Here is a 27,805-nt window from a genome sequence, read left to right on the forward strand (position 1 = left end):
ATCTGGCTCTGATCCCAGCCAAGCAGCAGTTACATAGTGCAGCACAAATCTGACCAGGAAGAACACCCCAAATGTGCCCTGCCATGTGAGGCCGAGCAGAGGGGATGCAGACGTTATGGTTTATTGCAGCGACACAGCCCCACATTACTGCAGCCGGCGCTGCCTGCCATCACACAGGCCTGCGCGTTTGTCCCGTAGTCGGGCACAGTGCACAGTAGTCACGTTAGTCAGCTCTGCAGTTTTGCCCAGTTACATTTCTACGCTGGGTTCACAACATTTTTCCAATCTGCAGAAAACCCCTTTTTAATTTCTTTGCTGTTCTATTTCAGTTTAGACGTTCTGCTGTGAATTCCTCTACAGATTGGTGTGTCAGATCTTGTGAAATCTCGTACACGCTGCAGAAAATCTCCTCCGCTTCAAAGGCTTTTCCTCCTTTTCAAGATTGTTTTTTTTTTTTTTACTTTAAGGTGTGAAATGAAGGCCAAAGTAATTACATCTAAATCCCTGCGTATCTAGTGCTGTAATTTATACTAATTTGTTTGCACTAAAAATTGCCTACCGTTCCACAATTACACTTTCTGACTACTCTATTTTTTTTTTTTCTTTTTCTACTTCCTGTCTGACAATGATTGGTTTGAGAATCCCAGTGCATGCTGGAATACTAAAACAAAGCGTCATCAGGGGCAGTGTCTTTGGCAGTGACAACAGCCTCTGACCCTCCCTGAAAAGAAGTGTCATCAGTAACACTTGTTTCAGGGGCTGCTCTGTCCGTATGTATCCCTGAGCGTATTGCACAATGACAGCACGCTCTCTCAACAGCTCAGAGCAACAGTAACGAACCGGCAACAGGGCAGCGTGCATTGGCAGAATACCCAGCATGCAGAGACCAGCGCTGCCCCTGCAGATGGTGTCACTGGTCTCTGACCACTGAGTATTTTGGCAATGCGCACTGCTTTATTGCTAACCTCATTACTGCTGATCTGAGCCAACAGCACAGAGCGCACTGCCATCGTGCACAGTTTGCTTTGACAAGCCTCACTGTTAATGCTTCATTTCAGGGAGGGGGCAGAGGCTGTGACAAGTAAACCTGATGACGCTTTGTTTGAATATCCCAGCATGCACTGGAATTCTTAAAGGAAGTGTCATTGCACAGCAAGTAGGGAAAAAAGAGAATAGAAGTTAGATATTGAGGGAACCACATCAAAGTTCATTGTGCATGGAAACAAAGAGCCAGTAGAAGCAAAAGAGCGCAAAGTTTTTAATGAAGCACCATGTCCGCTGACAGCTGAAGAGTGAAGGGGTCCAGGGCAGGGCTCTAGCCATTAGATATTATTGCATATTAGCTCACTGTATTACTTCTGCTCTACTGTTAATCAGCTTAGACGTTTTTCACTGACATGTAAAAAATGCATATGTCTCTCCGTGTGTTGTGATTCACAGCACACGTGGGTTATCCATCTGCAATCCGTGATTTCTCATCCATGATAGCACGTGGACATATACTCACCTGTCCCCGCTCCTACTGTCTGTGGTGCTGATCTCTTCAGCTCTGCTGTGTCTCCGGCCTCCGCTGACCCCCGCTGCAGCTACTTCAGGGTCTGCTGTGCTGTGCATGACTACATATACATGAGCATAATTAGCCGGCTGGAAGCAGCAGCTAGCAGCGGCCTGAGACAGCGTCGCTGGAAACAGGCGAGTATAAAAAGCTTTTTATTTTCAATGTATGTATTTTTCTGGTACGTGTTTCATGGATCAAACTGGTTTTGAATCCCACCAAGGACACCATCTGCAAGGAGTTTGTATGTTCTCCCCGTGTTTGTGTGGGTTTCCTCCGGGTTCTCCGAATTCCTCCCACATTCCAAAGACATACAGATAGGAACTCTAGATTGTGAGCCCCAATGGGGACAGTGTTCTTGATTTATGTAAAGCACTGTGGAATTAATAGCGCTATATAAAAATGATTAATTTTTTTTTAATCCATAGTGTGGTCCATGGGACATCAGTGATGCCAGAAAAAAAATGGACGTATCTCTGTGCAGAGACAGTCAGTGAAAAATCACTGATGTGTGCACAGACCCATTGAGTTTAATGGGTCTGCATATGTTAGTGATTTTGGTACATATAAAAACTGTCACATACGTACAAGAATCACTGACGTGTGAAAGAGGCCTTACTCACCCTCCCCGGGTCCAATTCTTAGTCTCCGCCACTGCGAAGCTTTGCAGCCAATCCGTGAGCTCAATGCCTCTGAGCGGCTCTTGCTGTCTACTTGTACAGAGCCGCTAAGCTCACAGATTGACTGACTGTATTGCTGTCTGTGACATTACCGCTGCAGACAATAACAGACTCCAAGAGCATTGTCAGAGACTCCACACTGGACCCAGGGAGGGTGAGTAAGGCACAGGGGTTTGTTTTTGTTGTTTTTTTTCTTAACAAACTGCAGCTAGGGGAGAGGGGTGTACTGAAACTGAAAAACTCCATTAATGACGTCTTCATATTTAATAAAAGATCCACTGTATCCAAACACTAAAATGGTCACTTGCCTCTGTGTGTCTAGAAATCCCAGCAAATTCTACAGACATCCAGTTATCAGAGCAGAAAATTCACTGTATTCCTGTTCATTATCTTTAGAATCAGACTGTAGATAGAAGTGACTCGTGTGATAATGTGTTACTCAATAAATAGGACGAACACTGTATTAATGAATGAAATGTATTTTTATATAGGACCTGGTGTGAAGCATGAAATCCACCATTGAGATCTGAGGACGCCGGCCGCACACCGTTTTCACGCAGCTGTTGACCAGTGATTTTGACACCGGTGAACACAGGTAACGTGGTAAAATTCCAATCGCTTGGTGATGAATATTGACTGAATCTTATGAGAGTGGCTTGATGTATGGGCAGAGTATACCTCCCTGTATAACTATACAAGTTGTAGTACATTCATTGCACCCCCCCCCCCCTCCATCACCAGAATGACGAGTCTGATCCATGTGCCTTTTTCAGATTCGGTTGTATTTGATCGGTTTCACTTGGGAGAGATGACGAAGGGTCATTATTATAGATGAGCGGGCACTACCATGCTCCGGTGCTCGCTACTTGTAACTAGTGATGAGCGGGCACTACCATGCTCCGGTGCTCGCTACTTGTAACTAGTGATGAGCGAGCACTACCATGCTCCGGTGCTTGGTACTTGTAACTAGTGATGAGCGAGCACTACTATGCTCCGGTGCTTGGTACTCGTAACTAGTGATGAGCGAGCACTACTATGCTCCGGTGCTTGGTACTCGTAACTAGTGATGAGCGGGCACTACTATGCTCCGGTGCTTGGTACTCGTAACTAGTGATTAGCGATCACTACCATGCTTGGGTGCTCGCTACTTGTAACTAGTGATGAGCGGGCACTACCATGCTCCGGTGCTCACTACTTGTAACTAGTGATGAGTGGGCATTACCATGCTCTGGTGCTCAGTACTCGTAACTAGTGATGAGCGGGCACTACCATGCTCCGGTGCTCGCTACTTGTAACTAGTGATGAGCGAGCACTACCATGCTCCGGTGCTCGCTACTTGTAACTAGTGATGAGCGAGCACTACCATGCTCCGGTGCTTGGTACTCGTAACTAGTGATGAGTGGGCATTACCATGCTCCGGTGCTCACTACTCGTAACTAGTGATGAGCGAGCACTACTATGCTCCGGTGCTCGATACTTGTAACTAGTGATGAGCGGGCACTACCATGCTCCGGTGCTCGCTACTTGTAACTAGTGAGTGGGCACTACCATGCTCCTGTGCTTGCTACTTGTAACTAGTGAGTGGGCACTACCATGCTCCTGTGCTTGCTACTTGTAACTAGTGATGAGCGGGCACTACCATGCTCGGGTGCTCTGTACTCGTAACTAGTGATGAGCGGGCACTACCATGCTCCGGTGCTTGCTACTTGTAACTAGTGATGAGCGAGCACTACTATGCTCCGGTGCTCGATACTTGTAACTAGTGATGAGCGAGCACTACCATGCTCCGGTGCTCGCTACTTGTAACTACCATGCTCGGGTTCTCGTAACTAGTGATGAGCGAGCACTACAATGCTTGAGTGTTCGGTACTATTAACCAGCAATCGGACGCTCGGATGGGCACTACTCGTGTACAGAGATTTTTTTTCCCCCTCCAGAAAAATGCTCAAGCCCCCCCCATTGGCTTCCATTATACTTGGTACCCAAGTTGTTCCCGTCCCAGCATCCAGCTGCTGGTTATGAGTACGGGGCACCTGAGCATGGCAGTTCTCACTCATCCCTATTAAATGCCAATCATATCTCCATCTTTTTGTTTCCCCAGTGAAGCTGTGAGCGGCTGGGGTCTGTCCAGCACCACCGATGTCAGAGGTTAGCGATAACCGAGCTCTTATAGATGGCTACTTCTGGGCAGATGAGTTTTCTTGATCAGTTCCTCCTCCTTCTTTGCAGAGTGAAGCTTTCTATAAATGTGCATCTTCCAGGGGACAATCTCTTCTCCCAGTGATCATGGGTTCTTCGTGCTTATAACGCTGAGGTCGGCTCTGTAATAACCGGCAGCACAAGGAGCCAACGAAGACACAGATTGAACTTTTTCATTGTGGACTCTCCGGTCAGGAAGATAAAAGCACAGCCATGGATAAGAAGTCATTTGAGATGGTGCTGGATGAAGTCAGAAAGGTACACCCAATACACAGATCTTATTGACATGACCTTATAATGTAATGATACTGTGCACATTACCACCATACACAGCGATATGTAAAGGTTTGGACACCCCTGGTCAAAATTGTTATCGTGACAATAAGCAAGTTGATGATGAAATGATCTATAAAAGCATAAAGTTAATGATGACACATTTTTGTATTTTAGGTTAAAAAAAATATATTTTTCATCTTTGACAATTTAAAATCTACAAAAAAGGAAAATGGGCCAATGCAAAAGTTTGGGCACCCTGCATGTCTAGTACCTAGTAGAACCCCTTTGGCAAGTATCTCGGCTTGAAAACACTTTCTGTAGCCAGTCAAGAGTCTTTCAATTCTTGTGTGAGGGATTTTCAGCCGTTCTTCCAGTTCTGTGAGATCCCTGGCTTGTCTTGCATGCACGGCTCTTTTGAGGTCTAGCCTCAGATTTTTAATGATGTTCAGATCAGGGGACTGTGAGGGCCATTTGTAAAACCTTCAGCTTGCACCTTTTGAGGTCATCCATTATGGATTTTGATGTGTGTTTAGGATCATTATCCATTTTGTAGAAGCCATCCTCTTTTCAACTTCAGCTTTTTTACAGATGGTGTGAGCTTTGCAAGAATGTGATGAAGTATCATTAAATCCATTCTTCCCTATACGTGGGAAATGTTTCCTGTGCCATTGGCTGCAACACAACCCTTAAGCATGGGTGTTAACCGATCATGCTTTAAGGGAACCTGTCACCAGATTTTTCCCTATTAAACTAAAAGTCTCCCCTTCTTCAGCTCCTGGGCTGCGTTCTATGAAGGTGCACCTTGGCCCTGACTCCCCTTCCAGACCCCAAAAATAACTTTATAAAACTTGGCCCTTAGGTATGCTAATTACCTTGGTTGGCCAGATGGACTGGCTCATTTTCTGCTCCTGTACCCCCTCCTGCCGCTGATCGCCGTCCTCCTTTCTTTGATAGGATGACACCCTCTGCCATCTTCCTCGTCGTATTTTCAAATCTCGCGCCTGTGCAGTTAGGTCGGCTCGCGCAGGCGCAGTTCGCTCTGTCATATCACGGGAGCTTAGTATTCATAAATCAATAATTAGCTCTCCTGCCCCTTGAACCTACATCCTCATTGCTGCAGGCCATATTTGGGCTTTAGGATGAGGACCTGAGGGAGTGAATTATCGCTACTCTGGAGACGCTGGGTCCTATATCTGGGGAATCCCTTGAGGAAGGTCCCTTATCTGGTGGGCACCGAGGCTTATGAGATAAGTGTTTAAAGCCTTGATTCCAACCAGGCCTTTTATGTTTGGAGTCTGTCTTTATAAGTGTATGCATTTGCATGTGTGATTAATCTCTGCTACCTGGTGATATTCAGGGTATATTTATTACACGGTTAGAGGCTTTTCTGACTGTAAAGGATAGCCCCGCCGTGTCTTTCTTATACAGACTCTAGCATTACTCTGATTCTACCGGTGTTTCTTTGGGACCACCAGCATTCATTTACCTCTTTGTTCTATGAACTAATTTCTTTGTCGCTCCATTGGGAGACCCAGACAATTGGGTGTATAGCTCATGCCTCCGGAGGCCACACAAAGTATTACACTAAAAGTGTAAAGCCCCTCCCCTTCTGCCTATACACCCCCCGTGCATCACGGGTTCCTCAGTTTACATGCTTTGTGCGAAGGAGGTCAGACATCCACGCATTAGCTCCACAGCTTGGTCAGCAGCAGCTGCTGACTATGTCGGATGGAAGAAAAGAGGGCCCCCAGCATGCTCCCTTCTCACCCCACTCTTGTCGGCGGTGTTGTTAAGGTTGAGGTACCCATTGCGGGTACGGAGGCTGGAGCCCACATGCTGTTTTCCTTCCCCATCCCTTGATGGGCTCTGGGGAAGTGGGATCCTAATTCGGTCTCCAGACACTGAGACCGTGCTCCATCCACAGCACCTGGGATATCTGCTGGACAAGGAGCCGAGTATCGTCAGGGACACTGCTGCTTTGAGGTACTCTGTGTCCGCGTGGGGACCGCGCACAGAATCACTCCAGCATTGCTGGGTGTGTTAGTGCACCGGGGACCGCGGCGCTGACCACGTTTGTGTCATCACACACTACAGCGTGCTGGTGTGCTTGGTTTACTAGAGACTACCGCCTGACCGCGCGCTGCCATTGCAACACGGCAGCGCGCCTGGGATTCTTTGTACGCCGGGGACTTCCGCGCAGACCGAGCTTATACGCCGGCCGCGCTTATAACTTGAGTCCCCGGCTTTTCCGGCCTAGTCTCGGTCTTTTCCCGCCCCCAGGCCTGTCAGTCAGGGTAAGGGAGAGATGTTGTGCAGAACGTCAGCACTGAGGGCTGGAGCGTGCTTTGCATACTCCACCCCCCTCACTGTGCACAGTGGGGCACCAGACTCCCGCACTTTTTCGGGCACGCCCACGGCCTCCTCCTCTCCTCAGGACGCCGGCAGCCATTCCTGTCAGCTCTTCCGACGCTGGAGAGGGGAGACAAGCTCTGGGAGACCCAGGCAGTGTTTCTGGTGACCACACAACCGCTTGACCGGTCGGTAAGCAGCACCTATGGTGCTGGCCCCACTAGTGCAGTAGTGTACATATAGATTATATCCTTATATGCTATACTTTACACTGTATGGTGCACGATTGATTTTTGGCTATATACCCTCCGGGATTGCTCAGAGGACACAACAGCATGTCGTCCACAAGAAGCAATGGTGCCAAAGCACAGACTTACTATGCTGCCTGCGCTGCATGTACGGCTATACTACCGGCAGGTTCCACTGACCCTCATTGTGTGCAATGCTCGGCCCCTGTGGCACTTGCTCAGCCGGAGCCTCTGCGAAGGGTGGCCCAGGAGGAACCACCTGCTAACACTGTCCAGGTGACAGGGACAGAGTTTGCAGTTTTTACTGAAAGACTTTCTGAGACTATGGCTAAGATATTAGAAGCTTTGCAGTCCAGACCGGTATCTCAGACCATGGGCACTGTGGAATCACTGCACCATGGTCCACCTCAGTTGGAGCAACAATGTCCTCCCGGGGTGTCTCATAGGTCCCAGGGTGAGGTCTCTGACACGGACCGCAGTCCCAGACCACCTAAGCGAGCTCGCTGGGAAACTCACTCGACATCATCACATTGTTCACGGTCTCAGCAGGACTCTCTGTATGATGAAGCGGAGGTAGCTGATCAGGATTCTGATCCTGAGGCCGCTCTCAACCTAGATACACCTGATGGGGACGCCATAGTGAATGATCTTATCGCGTCCATCAATCAAATGTTGGATATTTCTCCCTCAGCTCCTCCAGTGGAGGAGTCAGCTTCTCAGCAGGAGAAATTCCGTTTTAGGTTTCCCAAGCGTACCACGAGTATGTTTCTGGACCACTCTGACTTCAGAGAGGCAGTCCAGAAACACCGAGCTTTTCCTGATAAGCGTTTTTCCAAGCGCCTTAAGGATACACGTTATCCATTTCCCCCTGACGTGGTCAAGGGCTGGACTCAGTGTCCCAAGGTGGATCCCCCAATCTCCAGACTGGCGGCTAGATCCATAGTCGCAGTGGAAGATGGGGCTTCACTCAAGGATGCTACTGACAGGCAGATGGAGCTCTGGTTGAAATCCATCTTTGAAGCCATCGGCGCATCTTTTGCCCCAGCATTTGCAGCAGTATGGGCACTCCAAGCTATCTCAGCGGGTCAAGCGCAGATTGACGCAATCACACGTACGTCTGCGCCGCAAGTGGCGTCCATAACCACTCAGACGACGGCATTTGCGTCCTACGCTATTAATGCCATCCTGGACTCTGCGAGCCGTACGGCGGTTGCAGCCGACAATTCGGTGGCAATACGCAGGGCATTGTGGCTACGGGAATGGAAGGCAGATTCGGCTTCCAAAAAGTGCTTAACCAGTTTGCCATTTTCTGGTGACCGTTTGTTTGGTGAGCGATTGGATGAAATAATCAAGCAATCCAAGGGAAAGGATACATCCTTACCCCAGGCCAAACCAAACATACCCCAACAGAGGAGGGGACAGTCGAGGTTTCGGTCCTTTCGGGGCGCGGGCAGGTCCCAATTCTCCTCGTCCAAAAGGCCTCAGAAGGATCAGACAAACTCCGATTTATGGCGGTCTAAGTCACATCCTTACTTAGACGATCTCCTAGTCAAGGCACCCTCTCAAGAGGCATGCCAACACAGCCTCAATGCTACTCTAGAGACTCTCCAGAGTTTTGGTTGGATCATCAATTTTCCAAAGTCAAATCTGACTCCGGCCCAATCACTGACATATCTTGGCATGGAGTTTCATACTCTCTCAGCGATAGTGAAGCTTCCGCTGGACAAACAGCGTTCACTGCAGACAGGGGTGCAATCTCTCCTTCTAGGTCAGTCACACCCCCTGAGACGCCTCATGCACTTCCTAGGGAAGATGGTAGCAGCAATGGAGGCAGTTCCTTTTGCGCAGTTTCATCTGCGCCCACTTCAATGGGACATTCTCCGCAAATGGGACAGGAAGTCGACGTCCCTCGACAGGAACGTCTCCCTCTCCCAAGCAGCCAAAGCTTCCCTTCGGTGGTGGCTTCTTCCCACTTCATTGTCGAAGGGGAAATCCTTCCTACCCCCATCCTGGGCGGTGGTCACGACGGACGCGAGTCTGTCAGGGTGGGGAGCAGTCTTCCTCCACCACAGGGCTCAGGGTACGTGGACTCAGCAGGAGTCCTCCCTTCAGATCAATGTTCTGGAGATCAGGGCAGTGTATCTTGCCCTAAAAGCGTTCCAGCAGTGGCTGGAAGGCAAGCAGATCCGAATTCAGTCGGACAACTCCACAGCGGTGGCTTACATCAACCACCAAGGCGGCACACTCAGTCGTCAGGCTTTCCAGGAAGTTCAGCGGATTCTGATGTAGGTGGAAGCCACGGCCTCCACCATATCCGCAGTTCACATCCCGGGCGTAGAAAACTGGGAAGCAGATTTTCTCAGTCGCCAGGGCATGGACGCAGGGGAATGGTCTCTTCACCCGGACGTGTTTCAGGAGATCTGTTGCCGCTGGGGGATGCCGGACGTCGACCTAATGGCGTCCCGGCACAACAACAAGGTCACGGCATTCATGGCACGATCTCACGATCACAGAGCTCTGGCGGCAGACGCCTTAGTTCAAGATTGGTCGCAGTTTCAACTCCCTTATGTGTTCCCACCTCTGGCACTGTTGCCCAGAGTGATACGCAAGATCAGGTCAGACTGCCGCCACGCCATTCTCGTCGCTCCAGACTGGCCGAGGAGGTCGTGGTACCCGGATCTGTGGCATCTCACGGTGGGCCAACCGTGGGCACTGCCAGACCGTCCAGACTTGCTGTCTCAAGGGCCGTTTTTCCATCTGAATTCTGCGGCCCTCAACCTGACTGTGTGGCCATTGAGTCCTGGATCCTAGCGTCTTCAGGGTTGTCTCAAGAGGTCATTGCCACTATGAGACAGGCCAGGAAACCAACGTCTGCCAAGATCTACCACAGGACGTGGAAGATATTCCTTTCTTGGTGCTCTGATCAGGGATTTTCTCCCTGGCCATTTGCATTGCCCACGTTTCTTTCCTTTCTTCAATCAGGATTGGAAAAAGGTTTGTCGCTCGGCTCCCTTAAGGGACAAGTCTCAGCGCTCTCTGTGTTCTTTCAGAAGCGTCTTGCCAGGCTTTCTCAGGTACGCACGTTCCTGCAGGGGGTTTGTCACATTGTTCCTCCTTACAGGCGGCCGTTAGAACCCTGGGATCTGAACAGGGTTCTGCTGGCCCTTCAGAAGGCACCCTTTGAACCTTTGAAAGATATTTCTCTTTCTCGCCTTTCGCAGAAAGTGGTCTTCCTAGTAGCAGTCACCTCACTTCGGAGAGTGTCTGAGCTAGCAGCGCTGTCATGCAAAGCCCCTTTCCTGGTGTTTCACCAGGACAAGGTGGTGCTGCGCCCGGTTCCGGAATTCCTTCCTAAGGTGGTATCCATCTTTCATCTCAATCAGGATATCTCCTTGCCTTCTTTTTGTCCTCATCCAGTTCATCAATGTGAAAGGGATTTGCATTTGTTAGATCTGGTGAGAGCACTCAGAATCTACATTTCCCGTACGGCGCCTCTGCACCGCTCGGATGCACTCTTTGTCCTTGTCGCTGGTCAGCGTAAGGGGTTACAGGCTTCCAAATCCACCCTGGCTCGGTGGATCAAGGAACCAATTCTTGAAGCCTACCGTTCTTCTGGGCTTCCGGTTCCCTCAGGGCTAAAGGCCCATTCTACCAGAGCCGTCGGTGCGTCCTGGGCATTACGGCACCAGGCGACGGCTCAGCAGGTGTGCCAGGCGGCTACCTGGTCGAGCCTGCACACTTTCACCAAACACTATCAGGTGCATGCCTATGCTTCGGCGGATGCCAGCCTAGGTAGACAAGTCCTTCAGGCGGCGGTTGCCCACCTGTAGGAACGGGCCGTTTTACGGCTCTATTATGAGGTATTATTTTACCCATCCAGGGACTGCTTTTGGACGTCCCAATTGTCTGGGTCTCCCAATGGAGCGACAAAGAAGAAGGGAATTTTGTTTACTTACCGTAAATTCCTTTTCTTGTAGCTCCAATTGGGAGACCCAGCACACGCCCTGTTGTTTTTTCGTGTACACATGTTGTTCATGTTGAATGGTTTCAGTTCTCCGAGATTCTTCGGATTGAAGTTACTTTAAACCAATTTATTTGCTTTCCTCCTTCTTGCTTTTGCACTAAAACTGAGGAACCCGTGATGCACGGGGGGTGTATAGGCAGAAGGGGAGGGGCTTTACACTTTTAGTGTAATACTTTGTGTGGCCTCCGGAGGCATGAGCTATACACCCAATTGTCTGGGTCTCCCAATTAGAGCTAGAAGAAAAGGAATTTACGGTAAGTAAACAAAATTCCCTTCTTCTCTTTCCACTCCTGAAGAACCTCAGATTGATGAGGGGAAACGCGTCGAGTGGTTTCGTTTAGGGACCGCTGGAGTTTGAGTGGGTCTGGGTCATTGTGTCCATAAATGTTTCCAATTTATTATATTGGACATAGGTTATTGATAGTATCTATATTATATCTTGAAATTTGGTTCATTTGAATGTGTGAATCATTCACGGTACCATCACCTCACAACTCCTAGGGCCATTATAGGGCCAGGAGGGAGAGTCGACGTAGAGCGGGGGCGCAAACTGCGCAGGCTCTTAGGGCGTCGACCTCCGCGGCAAGGAAGGGGTGAATCTAGGGCATTGTGAGGGTTAGATCCCCTCCCTTGTGGCTTTTTAACATTGACACCTATTGTATTTTTGAAAGGATTTCTGTTTTGGTTTTGGAAGATTCCCTTCCCTTTTAATCGGATTATATTAAAATTGAATTTTAGGAGTTTTTCTTGTTTGTTTTTTCTGTCATATCAACGGCAGAGCAGAAAACATAGCTGCCCTCGCTCGCGCCGGTGAGCCAAATGCGCAGGCACGAGATTATGGTTGCCGCTGTGCAAGACCTCACCAGCGCCATGCTCGTACCCACCCATAATCTCGCGCCTGCGCATTTAGCTCACCGGCGCGAGCGAGGGCAGCTGTTTTCTGCTCTGCCTGCGATATGACAGAGTGAACTGCGCCTGCGTGAGCTGATCTAACTACACAGGCATGACATTTGAAAATGAGACGAGGAGGATGACGGAGGGCGTCATCACGTCAATCAAGAAAGGATGACGGCGATGATCAGCAGGAGGGGGGACAGGAGCAGAAAATGAGCCCGCCCATCTGGCCAACACAAGTAATTAGCATACCTAACGGCCAGGTTTTATAAAGTTATTTTTGGGTTCTTGAAGGGGAGTCAGGGCCAAGGTGCATCTTCATAGAATGCAGCCCAGGAGCTGCAGAAGGGGAGACTTTTAGTTTAATAGCGAAAAATCTGGTGACAGGTTCCCTTTTCTTGTTCTTTTCCTAAAATTCTGTGCCTTTTTATTCTTCACACGTATATTTGATCATTATGACTAAAGAGTCCTTTTTTTAACCTCATCAGTCCACATGTTTTACAAAATGCATCAGGCTTGTTTAAATGTTCTTTTCTTCGGCGCTCTATTGGGAGACCCAGACGATTGGGTGTATAGCACTGCCTCCGGAGGCCACACAAAGCAATTACACTAAAAAGTGTAAGGCCCCTCCCCTTCTGGCTATACACCCCCAGTGGGATCACTGGCTCACCAGTTTTCTGCTTTGTGCGAAGGAGGTCAGACATCCACGCATAGCTCCACTGTTTGTAGTCAGCAGTAGCTGCTGGCTCTATCGGATGGAAGAAAAGAGGGCCCATATGGGGCCCCCAGCATGCTCCCTTCTCACCCGCGGTGGTGCTTGTAAGGTTGAGGTACCTATTGCTGGTACAGAGTCTGGAGCCCACATGCTGTTTTCCTTCCACATCCCCTGGAGGGCTCTGTGGAAGTGGGATCTTGCCGGCCCCCAAGCCCTGGGGCCGGGCTCCATCCACAGACCCAGAGAACCTGCTGGATTTGGAGCGGGAGTGCCGTTCAGGGACAAGGCCCTGCAACTTTCAGGTACTCTGTGTCCCCGGCAGGCACGGACACTCTCAAGGCTTGCTGAGCGTTATAGTGCGCCGGGGACAGTAGCGCTGTACGCTGGGGTTAGGTCACTGCAGCTTTGCTGAGTGACGTTACATGTTGGGAACTACTGCGCCGACCGCTCCTGGAGCGGCGGCGCAGCTGCGACTTGTGGTGCGCCGGGGACTTTGCGCCGACCGCGCTTTTACGGCGGCGGCGCTTCTAACTTTAGCCCCCGGCTTCTGCGGCCTAGCGCCGCTTCGTTCCCGCCCCCACCCTGTCAATCAGGGTAGGGGAGAGACGCTGCTCAATTGGCAGCGCCGAGGGCTGGAGCCTTATTTACATGCTCCAGCCCTCTCACTAGGCACAGGGGGAAGCAGACTTCCCGCTCTTCGTCGGTGTACGCCCAGGGCCCGCCCCCCCTCTCCACAAGGACGCCGGCAGCCATTACACATGCGATCTGGCTGGGGAAAGGCAGCAGGCTCTGGGAGACCCAGACTAGAGGGATTTCTTTTTTTAAATCAGGTTCATTTTTATTTAACATCAAAATTATACAACACATAAAATAATTCCCTCCATAGAAATATCACAGAAAGGGAAAAAACCTTTAGTCAATAAGAAAAACCACACAAATAACATAATAAACAATGCACCCGCAGTCCACGTCTCATTTCAATATGGGTCTCAAAGTGCATATTATTTCCCAATATATTCTCCATAGTATAGCTTACCCAGCATCATTATGACATTATATATATATACACATATACATACACGCACGCACGCACGCACGCACACACATATACATGCACACACATATACATGCACACACATATACATGCACACACCTTCCAGCAGTACGCATATCACCCTATTTGAGGAAATTTGTTAACCGGTCAGAAGGAGAAGGACCTGGTCGCTCGCACTGTCCTGCAGTAACGCCGAGGAGGGAAGGCCTGGGGTATCCAACCATGCCCCCCAGATCTTATAGAACTTTTTCAATGCATTTCTTTTAAGGTATACTCCTCTCTCCAGTCGAAGTATAGCGTTTACTCTTTCCCTAAAATCCCCGATGACCGGAGGCGCTGGGTCCAACCAGTGGTAGGCCAACAGACTAGAGGGATTTCTAGCGACCACACACCGCTCCTAAGCGGGCGGTAAGCAGCACAGTAGTGCTGGCCCCACTAGTGCCTCAGTGATATATTAGTGTACTTCTTTCTTGGTACCATATATATATATATATATATATTTATATAGTGCACTGTAAGGTCGCTTCTTGGCTGGACACCCTGTACTGCTCTGAGGAGGCAGCAACATGTCATCCGCAAAACGCAAGGCTGCCAAGGCACGGGCTGTGTACACTGTTTGTACTGCATGTGGGGCTGATCTACCGGCAGGCTCCAATGACTCACATTGTGTGCAATGTTCAGTCCCAGTGGCACTTCGTCAGCCAGAGCCTATTGTGGTGGTAGCCCAGGCAGAGACGCCTGTAAACCCTGCCCCGGTGACGGGGACAGACTTTGCAGTGTTTGCTGATAAAATGTCTGAGACTATGACAAAAATCCTGGAGACCTTGCAGGCCAGGCCAGTTCCTCAGACCATGGACACTGCTGTGTCTATGCTCTCCGGTCCCCCTCAGTTGGAACTAATCCGTACTTCAAGGGGGTCTCAAGCATCACAAGCTGAAGTCTCTGACTCAGATGACAGTCCCAGGCAGCCTAAGCGAGCTCGCTGGGAAAGACCCTCGACGTCATCACACTGCTCAGGGTCTCAGCGAGAAGGGTCTCTCTGTGATGAGACTGAGGACGGTGATCAGGATTCTAATCCTGAGGCCCCTCTCAATCTGGATGCCCCTGATGGTGACGCCATGGTTAATGACCTTATATCGGCGATTAATAGACTGTTGGATATTTCTCCCCCAGCTCCTTCAGCAGAGGAGGCAGCTGCACAGCAGGAGAAGTTCCATTTCCTGTATCCCAAACGTAAATTAAGTGCTTTTTTGGACCACTCTGACTTCAGAGAATCAATCCAGAAGCACGACGCTCATCCAGACAAGCGTTTCTCTAAACGTTCTAAGGATACCCGTTATCCTTTTCCCTCTGAAGTGGCCAAACGCTGGACCCAGTGCCCAAAGGTGGATCCCCCAATTTCCAAGCTTGCGGCTAGATCCATAGTCGCAGTAGAGGATGGCGCTTCACTTAAAGATGCCAACGACAGACAGATGGACCTTTGGTTGAAATCTGTCTATGAAGCTATCGGCGCGTCGTTTGCTCCAGCATTCGCGGCCGTGTGGGCACTACAAGCTATTTCAGCTGGTTTAGCACAGGTGGATGCTATCATGCATCCAGCAGTGCCGCAGGTGGCGTCCCTAACTTCGCAAATGTCTGCGTTTGCGACCTATGCTATCAATGCTGTCCTAGAATCTACGAGCCGTACCTCTATGGCGGCCGCCAATTCTGTGGTTTTGCGCAGAGCCTTATGGTTAAAGGACTGGAAAGCAGATGCTGGTTCCAAAAAATGCATAACCAGCTTGCCATTATCTAGAGACAGACTGTTTGGTGAGCCATTGGCTGAAATCATAAAACAGTCCAAGGGTAAGGACTCTTCCTTGCCACAGCCCAGAGCAAGTAAACCTCAACAGAAAAAGTGGCAGTCGAGGTTTCGGTCCTTTCGAGGCTCGGGCAAGGCCCAATTCTCCTCGTCCAAAACGACTCAGAAAGGACAAGGGAGCTCAGATTCCTGGCGGGCTCACTCACGCCCCAGGAAAGCAAATGGAGGAACCGCTTCCAAGGCGGCTACCTCATGACTTTCGGCCTCCTCCCTCCGCATCCTCGGTCGGTGGCAGGCTCTCCCGCTTTTGCGACATTTGGCTGTCACAGGTCAAAGACCGGTGGGTAACAGACATTTTGTCTCGCGGGTACAGAATCGAGTTCAGTTCTCGGCCTCCACTTCGGTTCTTCAGAACCTCCCCACACCCCAACCGAGCAGATGCCCTGCTGCAGGCGGTGGACTCTCTAAGAGCAGAAGGAGTCGTGATCCCTGTCCCCCCTCAGGAACGGGGGCGAGGATTTTACTCCAATCTCTTTGTGGTTCCAAAAAAGGACGGCTCCTTCCGTCCTGTTCTGGACCTAAAACTGCTCAACAAGCATGTGAACGCCAGGCGGTTCCGGATGGAATCCCTCCGCTCAGTCATTGCCTCAATGTCCCAAGGAGATTTCCTAGCATCAATAGACATCAAAGATGCTTATCTCCACGTGCCGATTGCTACGGAGCACCAACGCTTTCTGCGCTTCGTGATAGGAGACGACCATCTGCAGTTCGTGGCTCTGCCATTTGGTCTGGCGACAGCCCCTCGGGTGTTCACCAAGATCATGGCAGCAGTGGTAGCAGTCTTGCACTCTCACGGACACTCTGTGATCCCTTACTTGGACGATCTACTGGTCAAGGCACCCTCTCAGGAGGCATGCCAACTCAGCCTGAATTTTGCACTGGAGACTCTCCAGGCGTTCGGGTGGATCATCAACTTCCCAAAGTCAAATCTGTCACCGACCCAATCACTAACGTATCTTGGCATGGAGTTTCATACTCTCTCAGCGATAGTGAAGCTTCCGCTGGACAAGCAGCGGTCACTACAGACTGGGGTGCAGGCTCTCCTTCAAAGTCAGTCGCACTCCTTAAGACGCCTCATGCACTTCCTCGGGAAGATGGTGGCGGCAATAGAGGCGGTTCCGTTTGCGCAGTTTCATCTGCGTCCACTTCAATGGGACATTCTCCGCCAATGGGACGGGAAGTCGACATCCCTGGACAGGAAAGTCTCCCTTTCCCAGACGGCCAAGGACTCTCTGCAGTGGTGGCTCCTTTCCACCTCATTATCACAGGGAAGATCCTTCCTACCACCGTCCTGGGCGGTGGTCACGACAGACGCGAGTCTGTCAGGGTGGGGAGCAGTGTTTCTCCACCACAGGGCTCAGGGTACGTGGACTCAGCAGGAGTCCATCCTTCAGATCAATGTTCTGGAAATCAGAGCAGTGTTTCTTGCCCTACTAGCCTTCCAGCAGTGGCTGGAAGGGAAGCAGATCCGAATTCAATCGGACAACTCCACAGCGGTGGCATACATCAATCACCAAGGGGGGACTCGCAGTCGGCAAGCCTTCCAGGAAGTCCGGCGCATTATGATGTGGGTGGAAGCCACGGCCTCCACCATATCCGCAGTTCACATCCCCGGCGTAGAAAACTGGGAAGCAGACTTCCTCAGTCGCCAGGGCATGGACGCAGGGGAATGGTCCCTTCACCCGGACGTGTTTCAGGAAATCTGTCGCCGATGGGGAAGGCCGGACGTCGACCTAATGGCGTCCCGGCACAACAACAAGGTCCCAACCTTCATGGCACGGTCTCGCGATCAAAGAGCTCTAGCAGCAGACGCCCTAGTGCAAGATTGGTCGCAGTTCCGGCTCCCTTATGTGTTTCCACCTCTGGCACTCTTGCCCAGAGTGCTACGCAAGATCAGATCCGACTGCAGCCGCGTCATACTCGTCGCTCCAGACTGGCCGAGGAGGGCGTGGTATCCGGATCTGTGGCATCTCACGGTCGGCCAACCGTGGGCACTACCAGACCGACCAGACTTACTGTCCCAAGGGCCGTTTTTCCATCGGAATTCTGCGGCCCTCAACCTGACTGCGTGGCCATTGAGTCCTGGATCCTAGCGTCTTCAGGCTTATCCCAAGGGGTCGTTGCCACCATGAGACAGGCTAGGAAGCCCACGTCTGCTAAGATCTACCACAGAACGTGGAGGATATTCTTATCCTGGTGCTCTGCTCAGGGAGTGTCTCCCTGGCCATTTGCATTACCTACCCTTCTTTCTTTCCTGCAATCTGGGTTAGAAAAAGGTTTGTCGCTCGGCTCCCTTAAAGGACAAGTCTCGGCGCTATCCGTCTTTTTTCAGAAGCGTCTAGCACGACTTTCTAAGGTGCGCACGTTCCTACAGGGGGTTTGCCATATCGTTCCCCCGTACAAGCGGCCGTTAGATCCATGGGATCTGAACAGGGTACTAGTTGCCCTCCAGAAGCCGCCCTTCGAGCCTCTGAAGGAGGTTTCACTTTCTAGACTATCACAGAAAGTGGCTTTTCTGGTAGCGATCACATCTCTTCGGAGAGTGTCTGAGCTAGCAGCGCTGTCTTCCAAGGCTCCCTTCCTGGTCTTCCACCAGGACAAGGTAGTGCTGCGCCCCATTCAGGAGTTTCTCCCGAAGGTGGTATCCTCTTTTCATCTTAATCAGGATATCTCTTTGCCTTCGTTTTGTCCTCATGCAGTTCATCGGTATGAGAAGGATTTACATTTGTTAGATCTGGTGAGAGCACTCAGAATCTACATTTCCCGCACGGCGCCCCTGCGCCGTTCGGATGCACTCTTTGTCCTTGTCGCTGGTAAGCGCAAAGGGTCGCAGGCTTCTAAGGCCACCCTGGCTCGATGGATCAAAGAACCAATTCTTGAAGCCTACCGTTCTGCGGGGCTTCCGGTTCCATCAGTCCTGAAGGCCCATTCTACCAGAGCCGTGGGTGCGTCCTGGGCATTGCGACACCAGGCTACGGCTCAACAGGTGTGCCAGGCAGCTACCTGGTCGAGTCTGCACACTTTCACCAAACATTATCAGGTGCATACCTATGCTTCGGCGGACGCCAGCCTAGGTAGAAGAGTCCTGCAGGCGGCAGTTGCCTCCCCGTAGGGGAGGGCTGTCTTTGCAGCTCTAACATGAGGTATTTCTTTACCCACCCAGGGACAGCTTTTGGACGTCCCAATCGTCTGGGTCTCCCAATAGAGCGCCGAAGAAGAAGGGAATTTTGTTACTTACCGTAAATTCCTTTTCTTCTAGCTCTTATTGGGAGACCCAGCACCCGCCCTGTTGTCCTTCGGGATTTTTGGTTTGTTTGCGGGTACACATGTTGTTCATGTTGAACGGTTTTCAGTTCTCCGATGTTACTCGGAGTGAATTTGTTTAAACCAGTTATTAGCTTTCCTCCTTCTTGCTTTTGCACTAAAACTGGTGAGCCAGTGATCCCACTGGGGGTGTATAGCCAGAAGGGGAGGGGCCTTACACTTTTTAGTGTAATTGCTTTGTGTGGCCTCCGGAGGCAGTGCTATACACCCAATCGTCTGGGTCTCCCAATAAGAGCTAGAAGAAAAGGAATTTACGGTAAGTAACAAAATTCCCTTCTTGCATACTTCTGATGGTGAATTTTATGGGGAGGACACAGAAGAGGTTTTCTTCTGAGGACTCTTCCATGAAGGCCAAAATTGTGCATGTGTCTCTGAACAGTAGAACGATGTACCACAACTCCAGAGACAGCTACATTTTCCTGAAGGTCTTTTGCAGTCAGGTGGGGGGGGGGTTCTGATTTGCCTCCAGCAATCCTACAAGCAGCTCTGAGATTTTGCTTGGTCTTCCAAACCTTATCTTGATCTCCGTTGTTCATGTTAACTGCCATTTCTTCATTACATTTTAATCTGAGAAAAGGACAACCTGAAAACGCTTTGCTATCTTCTCATAGCCTTCTCCTGTTTGTGAGCCTCCACCATTTTAATTTTCAGAGTGCTAGGCAGCTGCTTAGAAGAAATCATGGCTGCTGTTTTTTGGCACAAGGTTGGAGGCGGCTAGGTTTTTATAAAGCTGTGAAATTTGTATCACCCGACCATTCCTAATGATGAGGCTGAACAAGCCATAACCCTAACAGGCTAATTAAGGTCTGAAACCTTGGTCAAAGTTGTATGAGCGCACAAATCTATAAGGGTGCCCAAACTTTTGTAGCCGACCATTTTCTTTTTGGTTTTTTTTTTTTGCCTAAAATGCAAAGGAAATACGTCATCTCTCACTTTATGCTTTTTAGAGATCATTTCATCTGCTTGCTTAATTGTTCACAGTAACAGTCATTTTTACCAGGGGTGCCCAAACTTATACATGCCACTGTAGCGTGTATACTGCAAGCCCCTTGCTGAAGGTAAAGGAAAATGGTATAAGGCTATGTGCGCACACAGCGTTTTTTTTATGCTGCGTTTTTGTGCGTTTTGGCCGCAAAAAACGCACAGGTAAAAAAAACGCTTTGGGTGCGTTTTTGGCTGCGTATTGCTGCGTTTTTGATCTCTGCGTTTTGCTGCATTTTTCCAATGCATTTCATGGGTGAAAAACGCAGGAAAGAATTGACATGTCTAATTTTTCTTCATCGTTCCTTATGGGAGACCCAGACCATGGGTGTATAGCTTCTGCCTCCGGAGGACACACAAAGTACTACACTAAAAGTGTAGCTCCTCCCTCCGAGCATATACACCCCCCGGATGACAAATCCAACCAGTTCAATGCTTTGTGTTCAGGAGGTCACACACACACATGCATTCTCTGAATTTTTGATTTTAAAAGATTTGGAAGAAAAGCGGGTCCAATCTGGACTCCCGGCATGTCCCTCCTCACCCCACTGTGTCGGCGGTGCTGTTAAGGTTGATTTCAGGGCTGGAGCCTTACATGCCGCGCTCCTTCACCATCCCCTGAGGCTCTGGCTTGAAGTGGGAGCCATCACGGTTCTCACTGCTTTGCAGGAGACCGGTCTCCATCCGCAGCCCTTTCAGGTTCCTGCCGGACGGAGCGCTCACCCCTCAGGGACCTGGCCCTGCGTCTCATAAGCTAAGTATTGAGACGTTATTCAGGGGTCCCTTGTGCATCTATTGTGGGGAGAGTGTGTTTTGTTCACTTGCTGTGATTTCCGGCCGGTTCTCTGTTTTTTTCCTGAGAACCGCGCCGAGGGTGCCTGCTCGTCGGCCGCATGGAGAAATCTAGGCCCCGGCTTCAGATGCGGCCTAGTTTCGTTTTCAGTGCCCCTGCATGTCAGTCATGCAGGGGAACAGTGCGGCGCCGCCCACCGGCCGTTCAGCAGAGGGGAGGACACTCCTCTCTGAGGAGATGTTTCCCTCCCCTGTATTTCTCCTTGGCCCTCCGGTTCCCGCTCTTGGGCTAGGTCCCGCCCCCCCTCCTCACTCCGGCGCCATTTTATCAGCGTTCACACACTCATCGGCGCTGGCTGCTGCAGCTTCTGCATCTGCTGGGGGTCCGAGCTGTGGAATCCGGAGGGCACACAAAAAGCGGTCTGGTAAGCCACAACCTCTGGTTGTGGACTTTATTATACACTCTCTGGGGGTCATTCTGAAGGAGTGTGTTCTTTACTGCAGAACCTCCACCTCAGCAGCATGTCTGTCACTAGGAGCAAGGCTGCAAGGCTTTACTCTATATGCACTGCATGTAAGCTCATACTGCCTGAACCGAGCACATATCCACATTGTGATGCCTGCTCTAACATGGTGGTGCCTCAGCCTGGAGTCTCCCCAGGGGTCTCTCCGGCTGCTCCAGCCCCGGTGGCTGAACCCCCGGCTTGGGTAGCATCGTTTTCTAACGCTATCTCCCAGTCCTTTGCCGACTCCATGGGACAGTTGTCCCGGACTCTGCTGACCATGCATCAGCCCCCTTCTCAGGGCGCTTCTGCTGTTGCGACTCGCTCTGCAGAGCTCACAGAGGATTTTTTATCTGTTCCCGGACCCCGTCCTCCTAAACGGAGACGCAGGGACTCTTCTCCCTCCTCGTCCCACGGCTCTGATTCACGAGCTGAATTGCAGGGCGAGGAGGATGCCTTAACTGTGGGCTCGGACGCTACCTCTATGTACCCCATTGATCTATCCGAGGGTGATGCGGATGTTACTGACTTGATTGCGTCCATTAACTCCGTACTGAACCTCAATCCACCAGTGTCAGAGGAACAAGCCTCTCTGGTAGAAAAACACCAGTTTATCTCACCTAAGAGAGCAAGGAGTAGGTTTTTTAGCCACTCCAGTTTTCAGGCCACTGTGACCAAGCCCAGGGCCTGTCCTGACAAACGCTTCCCAAAGCGTAGTTCTGATGACCGCTTTCCCTTTCCACCAGAAGTGGTCAAGGAGTGGGCTCAGTCACCAAAGGTGGATCCTCCGGTGTCTAGAATCTCTGCCCGGACAGTTGTATCTGTGGCCGATGGCACCTCACTTAAGGATCCCACTGACCTCCAGGTGGACCTTCTGGCCAAATCTGTATATGAGGCGGCAGGGGCTTCGTTCTCCCCGTCCTTTGCAGCAGTGTGGGCTCTTAAAGCAGTCTCTGCTTCTCTGGCGGAGATACATTCCCTCGCCAGGGACTCTATACCCGAAATGGTTGCCTTAACTTCCCAGGCTTCGGCTTTTTCATCCTATGCCATGTATGCCATTCTGGAGGCTTCTCACCGCACGGCGGTGGCTTCCGCTAATTCACTCGCGATCCGCAGGATCTTGTGGCTTCAAGAATGGAAAGCAGACGCTTCTTCCAAGAAGTACCTTGCTGGGCTCCCTTTGCTGGGTCCCGGCTGTTTGGTGAACAACTGGATGAAATTATTAAGGAAGCTACTGGCGGGAAGAGTACTTCCTTGCCACAAACTAAAACCAGGAAACCTGTCCAGGGCAGGAACCAGTCGAGGTTTCGTTCCTTTCGTTCCTCTAACTGGTCATCCTCTAAGCCCTCAGCTTCGTCCACTAACTCAGCCAAGGATCGAAAACCCAGCTGGTGCGCGAAGCTGCGTCCTCAGAAGAACGGAGGAGCCGCTGCCACTAAGGCAGCCTCCTCGTGACTATCTGTCCGCGCCAGCAACGTCCTTAGTCGGTGGCAGGCTCTCCCACTTTGGCGACGTGTGGTTTCAACACGTCTCCGATCAGTGGGTGCGGGATATCATCTCCCACGGCTACAGGATAGAATTTTCTTCCAGCCCGCCAAACAGATTTTTTTCTGTCCACTCCCCCCTGCTCCAAAGCCGCCGCCTTCTCACAAGCCGTGGCATCCTTGCAGGCCAACGGAGTAATTGTTCCGGTGCCCGCCCGGGAACGGTTCAGAGGTTTCTACTCAAACCTCTTCCTAGTCCCCAAGAAGGACGGTTCCTTCCGACCCATCCTGGATCTCAAGCTTCTCAACAAGCATGTTCAGGTGCGGCACTTTCGCATGGAATCTCTGCGATCGTTCATTGCCTCAATGACCCAGGGAGATTTTCTAGCATCCATCGACATCAGATATGCCTATCTGCATGTGCCAATTGCAGTTTCTCACCAGCGTTGGCTACGTTTTGCAATCGGAGAGGAACATTTCCAATTCGTGGCTCTCCCCTTCGGGTTAGCCACGGCCCCTCGTGTATTCACCAAGGTCATGGCAGCAGTGGTTGCGGTTCTGCACCTCCAGGGGTTGGCAGTGATCCCTTACCTGGACGACCTTCTAGTCAAGGCTTCATCCAGTGCAGACTGTCAGCGGAGCGTCTCGCTCACTCTCGCCATGCTTGTTCATTTCGGGTGGCTTGTCAATCTGCCCAAGTCCACTCTGACCCCGACCCAGAAACTTACATACCTAGGGATGCAATTCGAGACTCTGCCGGCACTTGTGAAGCTGCCCTTAGTCAAACAGCAGTCCCTTCTTCTGGCGGTGCGTTCTCTGTTGAAGCCCCGCCGTCATTCCATCAGGCACCTCATGCAGGTGCTGGGTCAGATGGTGGCGTCAATGGAAGCGGTTCCCTTTGCCCAGTTCCATCTGCGTCCTCTGCAGCTGGACATTCTCCGCCTTTGGGACAAGCGGACCTCTTCTTTGCACAGGCTAGTGGCTCTGTCGCCACAGACCAGGAGCTCTCTTCAATGGTGGCTTCGGCCCCTCTCTCTGTCTCAGGGACGCTCCTTCCTGACCCCGTCCTGGGTGATTCTCACCACGGATGCCAGTCTCTCTGGCTGGGGAGCGGTATTTCTCCACCACCGAGCACAGGGCACTTGGACTCCGTCCGAATCAGCCCTCTCGATCAATGTGCTGGAAATCAGGGCTGTACTCCTAGCTCTCGTAGCCTTTCACCACCTGTTGGCGGGCAAGCACATTCGAGTCCAGTCGGACAACGCGACAGCAGTTGCCTACATCAATCACCAGGGCGGGACTCGCAGCCGCCTGGCGATGTTGGAGGTTCAACGCATCCTTCAGTGGACGGAGGACTCCAAGTCCACCATATCCGCAGTCCAGATCCCAGGCGTAGAAAACTGGGAGGCAGATTATCTCAGCCGTCAAACCGTGGACAGCGGCGAGTGGGCCCTGCATCCGGCAGTGTTCCGGTCAATCTGCCGCAAGTGGGTTACTCCGGAAGTGGATCTAATGGCATCCCAGCACAACAACAAGGTCCCGGTTTACGTGGCTCGCTCCCACGATCCTCAGGCCTTGGCAGCGGACGCGCTGGTTCAAGATTGGTCCCAGTTCCGTCTGGCCTACGTGTTTCCCCCTCTAGCTCTCTTGCCCATGGTCCTGCGCAAGATCAGAATGGAGGGCCGTCGGGTCATAATCATTGCTCCATTATGGGGAGATAAGGTATGCACACCAGTGACTATGTAAGGGGAATACATGGAATAGCAGAAACTGCTGTGTGAATACTGACTTGAAAAATCCAATAGCTATATGAAGAGTGAAAATGTGAAAAATGGAATCTGCATTAGTGCCATGAACATATGAATCAAGAGAAATTTAGCTACTGAATTGATCAATGCAATAGAGCCCCAACACTACGCCAAAGTATTTCTCTACGTTGGGGTCCCTAGCTTGTGTGTGTCCTCTCATGCAGTTAAAAAACTTACCGTGTATGGGAAGCTGAGACCCAGGCTATTTATGCGTATTATATGGATTGGCAATAGGTGTGGTGGGGAGGGTTCACAAACGAAAAACTACTAACAATAACGAATAACGTTTGGAACACCATTGCTCCAGACTGGCCCAGGCGAGCTTGGTACCCAGACCTGCTCTGTCTGTCCGTAGAAATGCCGTGGTATCTCCCGGACCGCCCAGACCTTCTCTCTCAAGGTCTGTTTTTCCGCCAGAATTCTGCGGCTCTCAGATTGACGGCGTGGCTCTTGAGTCCTGGATCCTGACGGCTTCAGGCATTCCTTCCGAGGTCATCTCCACTATGACTCAGGCTCGGAAGTCTTCCTCGGCCAGGATTTACCACAGGACTTGGAGGATTTTCCTGTCCTGGTGTCGCTCTTCCGGCCATGCTCCTTGGCCGTTTTCTTTGCCGACCCTCCTGTCCTTTCTACAGTCCGGTCTGCAGCTAGGACTATCCCTCAATTCCCTCAAGGGACAGGTCTCGGCTCTGTCAGTCTTGTTCCAGCGGCGTATCGCCTGACTGGCTCAGGTGCGCACCTTCATGCAGGGCGCATCTCACATCATTCCTCCTTACCAGCGGCCTTTGGATCCCTGGGACCTTAATCTGGTCCTCACGGCCTTACAGAAACCCCCCTTTGAGCCTCTTAGGGAGGTTTCTTTGTTTCGACTTTCACAGAAAGTGGTCTTTCTGGTGGCCATAACTTCTCTCAGGAGAGTCTCTGATTTGGCTGCGCTTTCTTCGGAGTCACCCTTTTTGGTTTTTCACCAAGACAAGGTAGTTCTCCGTCCGACTCCGGACTTTCTCCCTAAGGTGGTGTCTCCTTTCCACCTTAACCAGGACATTTCATTGCCTTCCCTTTGTCCGGCCCCTGTACATCGCTTTGAGAAAGCGTTGCATACCTTGGATTTGGTGCGGGCGCTCCGGATCTATGTGTCACGCACCGCCGCTCTTAGGCGGTGCACCTCTCTTTTTGTGCTAACCACGGGCCAGCGCAAGGGTCTCTCGGCTTCTAAACCGACCCTAGCTCGTTGGGTTAGGTCGGCCATATCCGATGCCTACCAATGTTCTCAGGTGCCTCCACCGCCAGGGATTAAGGCGCACTCGACCAGAGCTGTCGGTGCCTCCTGGGCTTTCAGGCACCAGGCTACGGCTCAGCAAGTCTGTCAGGCTGCCACTTGGTCTAGTCTGCACACCTTTTCGAAGCACTACCAAGTGCATGCTCATGCTTCGGCAGATGCGAGCTTGGGCAGACGCATCCTTCAGGCGGCTGTCGCCCATTTGTGAAGTTAGGTTTTGCCTACTTCTCAGTTTCTGTTTATTTCCCACCCATGGACTGCTTTGAGACGTCCCATGGTCTGGGTCTCCCATAAGGAACGATGAAGAAAAAGAGAATTTTGTTTACTTACCGTAAATTCTTTTTCTTATAGTTCCGACATGGGAGACCCAGCTCCCTCCCTGTTGCCTGTTGGCAGTTCTTGTTCCGTGTGTTTTCACCGGCTTTTGTTGTAGACAGAGGTTCCGGTTATTCCGGGTTTTACTCTATCTCTACTTATGGGTGGATGTCCTCCTTCAGCTTTTGCACTAAACTGGTTGGATTTGTCATCCGGGGGGTGTATATGCTCGGAGGGAGGAGCTACACTTTTAGTGTAGTACTTTGTGTGTCCTCCGGAGGCAGAAGCTATACACCCATGGTCTGGGTCTCCCATGTCGGAACTATAAGAAAAAGAATTTACGGTAAGTAAACAAAATTCTCTTTTTTTAGCTCAAAAACACAGCTAAGAAAAAAAAGAAGTGTGCAGACAACAAAAATGAAAAGTCATTGACTTTGCTGGGGAGGCAGTCATGCAGTTTTCAGCCCAAAAACGCTGCGAAAAACGCTCAGTACGCACATAGCCTTAAGGCCGCTTTACACGCAACGACATCGCTAACGAGAGGTCGTTGGGGTCACGGAATTCGTGACGCACATCCTACCTCGTTAGCGACGTCGTTGCGTGTGAAACGCAGGAACGACCATTTACGATTAAAAATACTCACCATATCGTTGATTGTTGACACGTCGTCCATTTCCCAAATATCGTCGCTGGTGCTAGACACAGGTTGTGTGTGACACCGCAGGAACGAGGAGCTAAATCGTACCTGCAGCCGCCCGCAATGAGGAAGGAAGAAGGTGGGCGGGATATATTCCGCCCGCTCATCTCCGCCCCTCTGCTTCTATAGGACGGCTGCCGTGTGACGCCGCACGGACCGCCCCCTTAGAAAGGAGGTGGTTCGCCGGTCACAGCGACGTCGCTAGGCAGGTAAGTAGTGTGACGGGTGTAAGCGATGTTGTGCGCCACGGGCAGCGATTTTCCCGTGACACACATCCGATGGGGGCGGGTACGCTCTCTAGCGATATCGCAGCGTATAAAGTGCCCTTTAGTGTTACATTTTTGGGGATTTTCCATGGGTTCCTGCCATTATGTTAATACGTCAGGATCTGCAGCTCTCCTTTAACTTACAGTCATATACAAACTGATATATTAAATATGAGGGTGAGTCAAAAATTGTATGCACTCCTGTTAAATGCCTTTGTTGGTTACACTGTGTAATCGGTGCTTTGTGTAAAAGATCTGTCTCCCCAATCACTGCTGTGTACTCTTGACCCTGTTACCTCTGGGCATTTGTAACAGCATTTAGAGGGTTAAACAAGTGTCAGCCATTAAAAAGAGCAGGCTGCCTGTCTACGGCTGACGACCACATTGAATCTGCATGTGAATTCTGTTGGATAGACGAGTAATGGTGATTATTTACCCTACGAGGACGAAGTCTGATGAAGAGGTGAAGACAGCGCCGCCTCCTCTCCCTAAAATATTTAT

At 50.9% G+C, this 27,805-nt stretch overlaps 1 protein-coding gene across 2 annotated transcripts in view; it reads left to right on the forward strand.

Moving 5' to 3' along the window:
- PROSER1 (proline and serine rich 1) overlaps positions 1–27,805 on the forward strand; it is a 140,237-nt gene that overhangs the window by 1,568 nt on the left and 110,864 nt on the right. For both annotated transcript variants that reach the window (XM_075337309.1, XM_075337310.1), the window contains exons 2-4: positions 2,727–2,830; positions 4,337–4,383; positions 4,465–4,692. In XM_075337309.1, the coding sequence (XP_075193424.1) occupies positions 4,648–4,692 (45 nt within the window). In that variant the 5' untranslated portion in view covers positions 2,727–2,830; positions 4,337–4,383; positions 4,465–4,647. The remainder of the gene's footprint in view (positions 1–2,726; positions 2,831–4,336; positions 4,384–4,464; positions 4,693–27,805) is intronic.

The sequence above is a fragment of the Anomaloglossus baeobatrachus genome, chromosome 2, assembly GCF_048569485.1.
Source record: "Anomaloglossus baeobatrachus isolate aAnoBae1 chromosome 2, aAnoBae1.hap1, whole genome shotgun sequence".
NCBI classification, from domain to species: Eukaryota; Metazoa; Chordata; class Amphibia; order Anura; family Aromobatidae; genus Anomaloglossus; species Anomaloglossus baeobatrachus.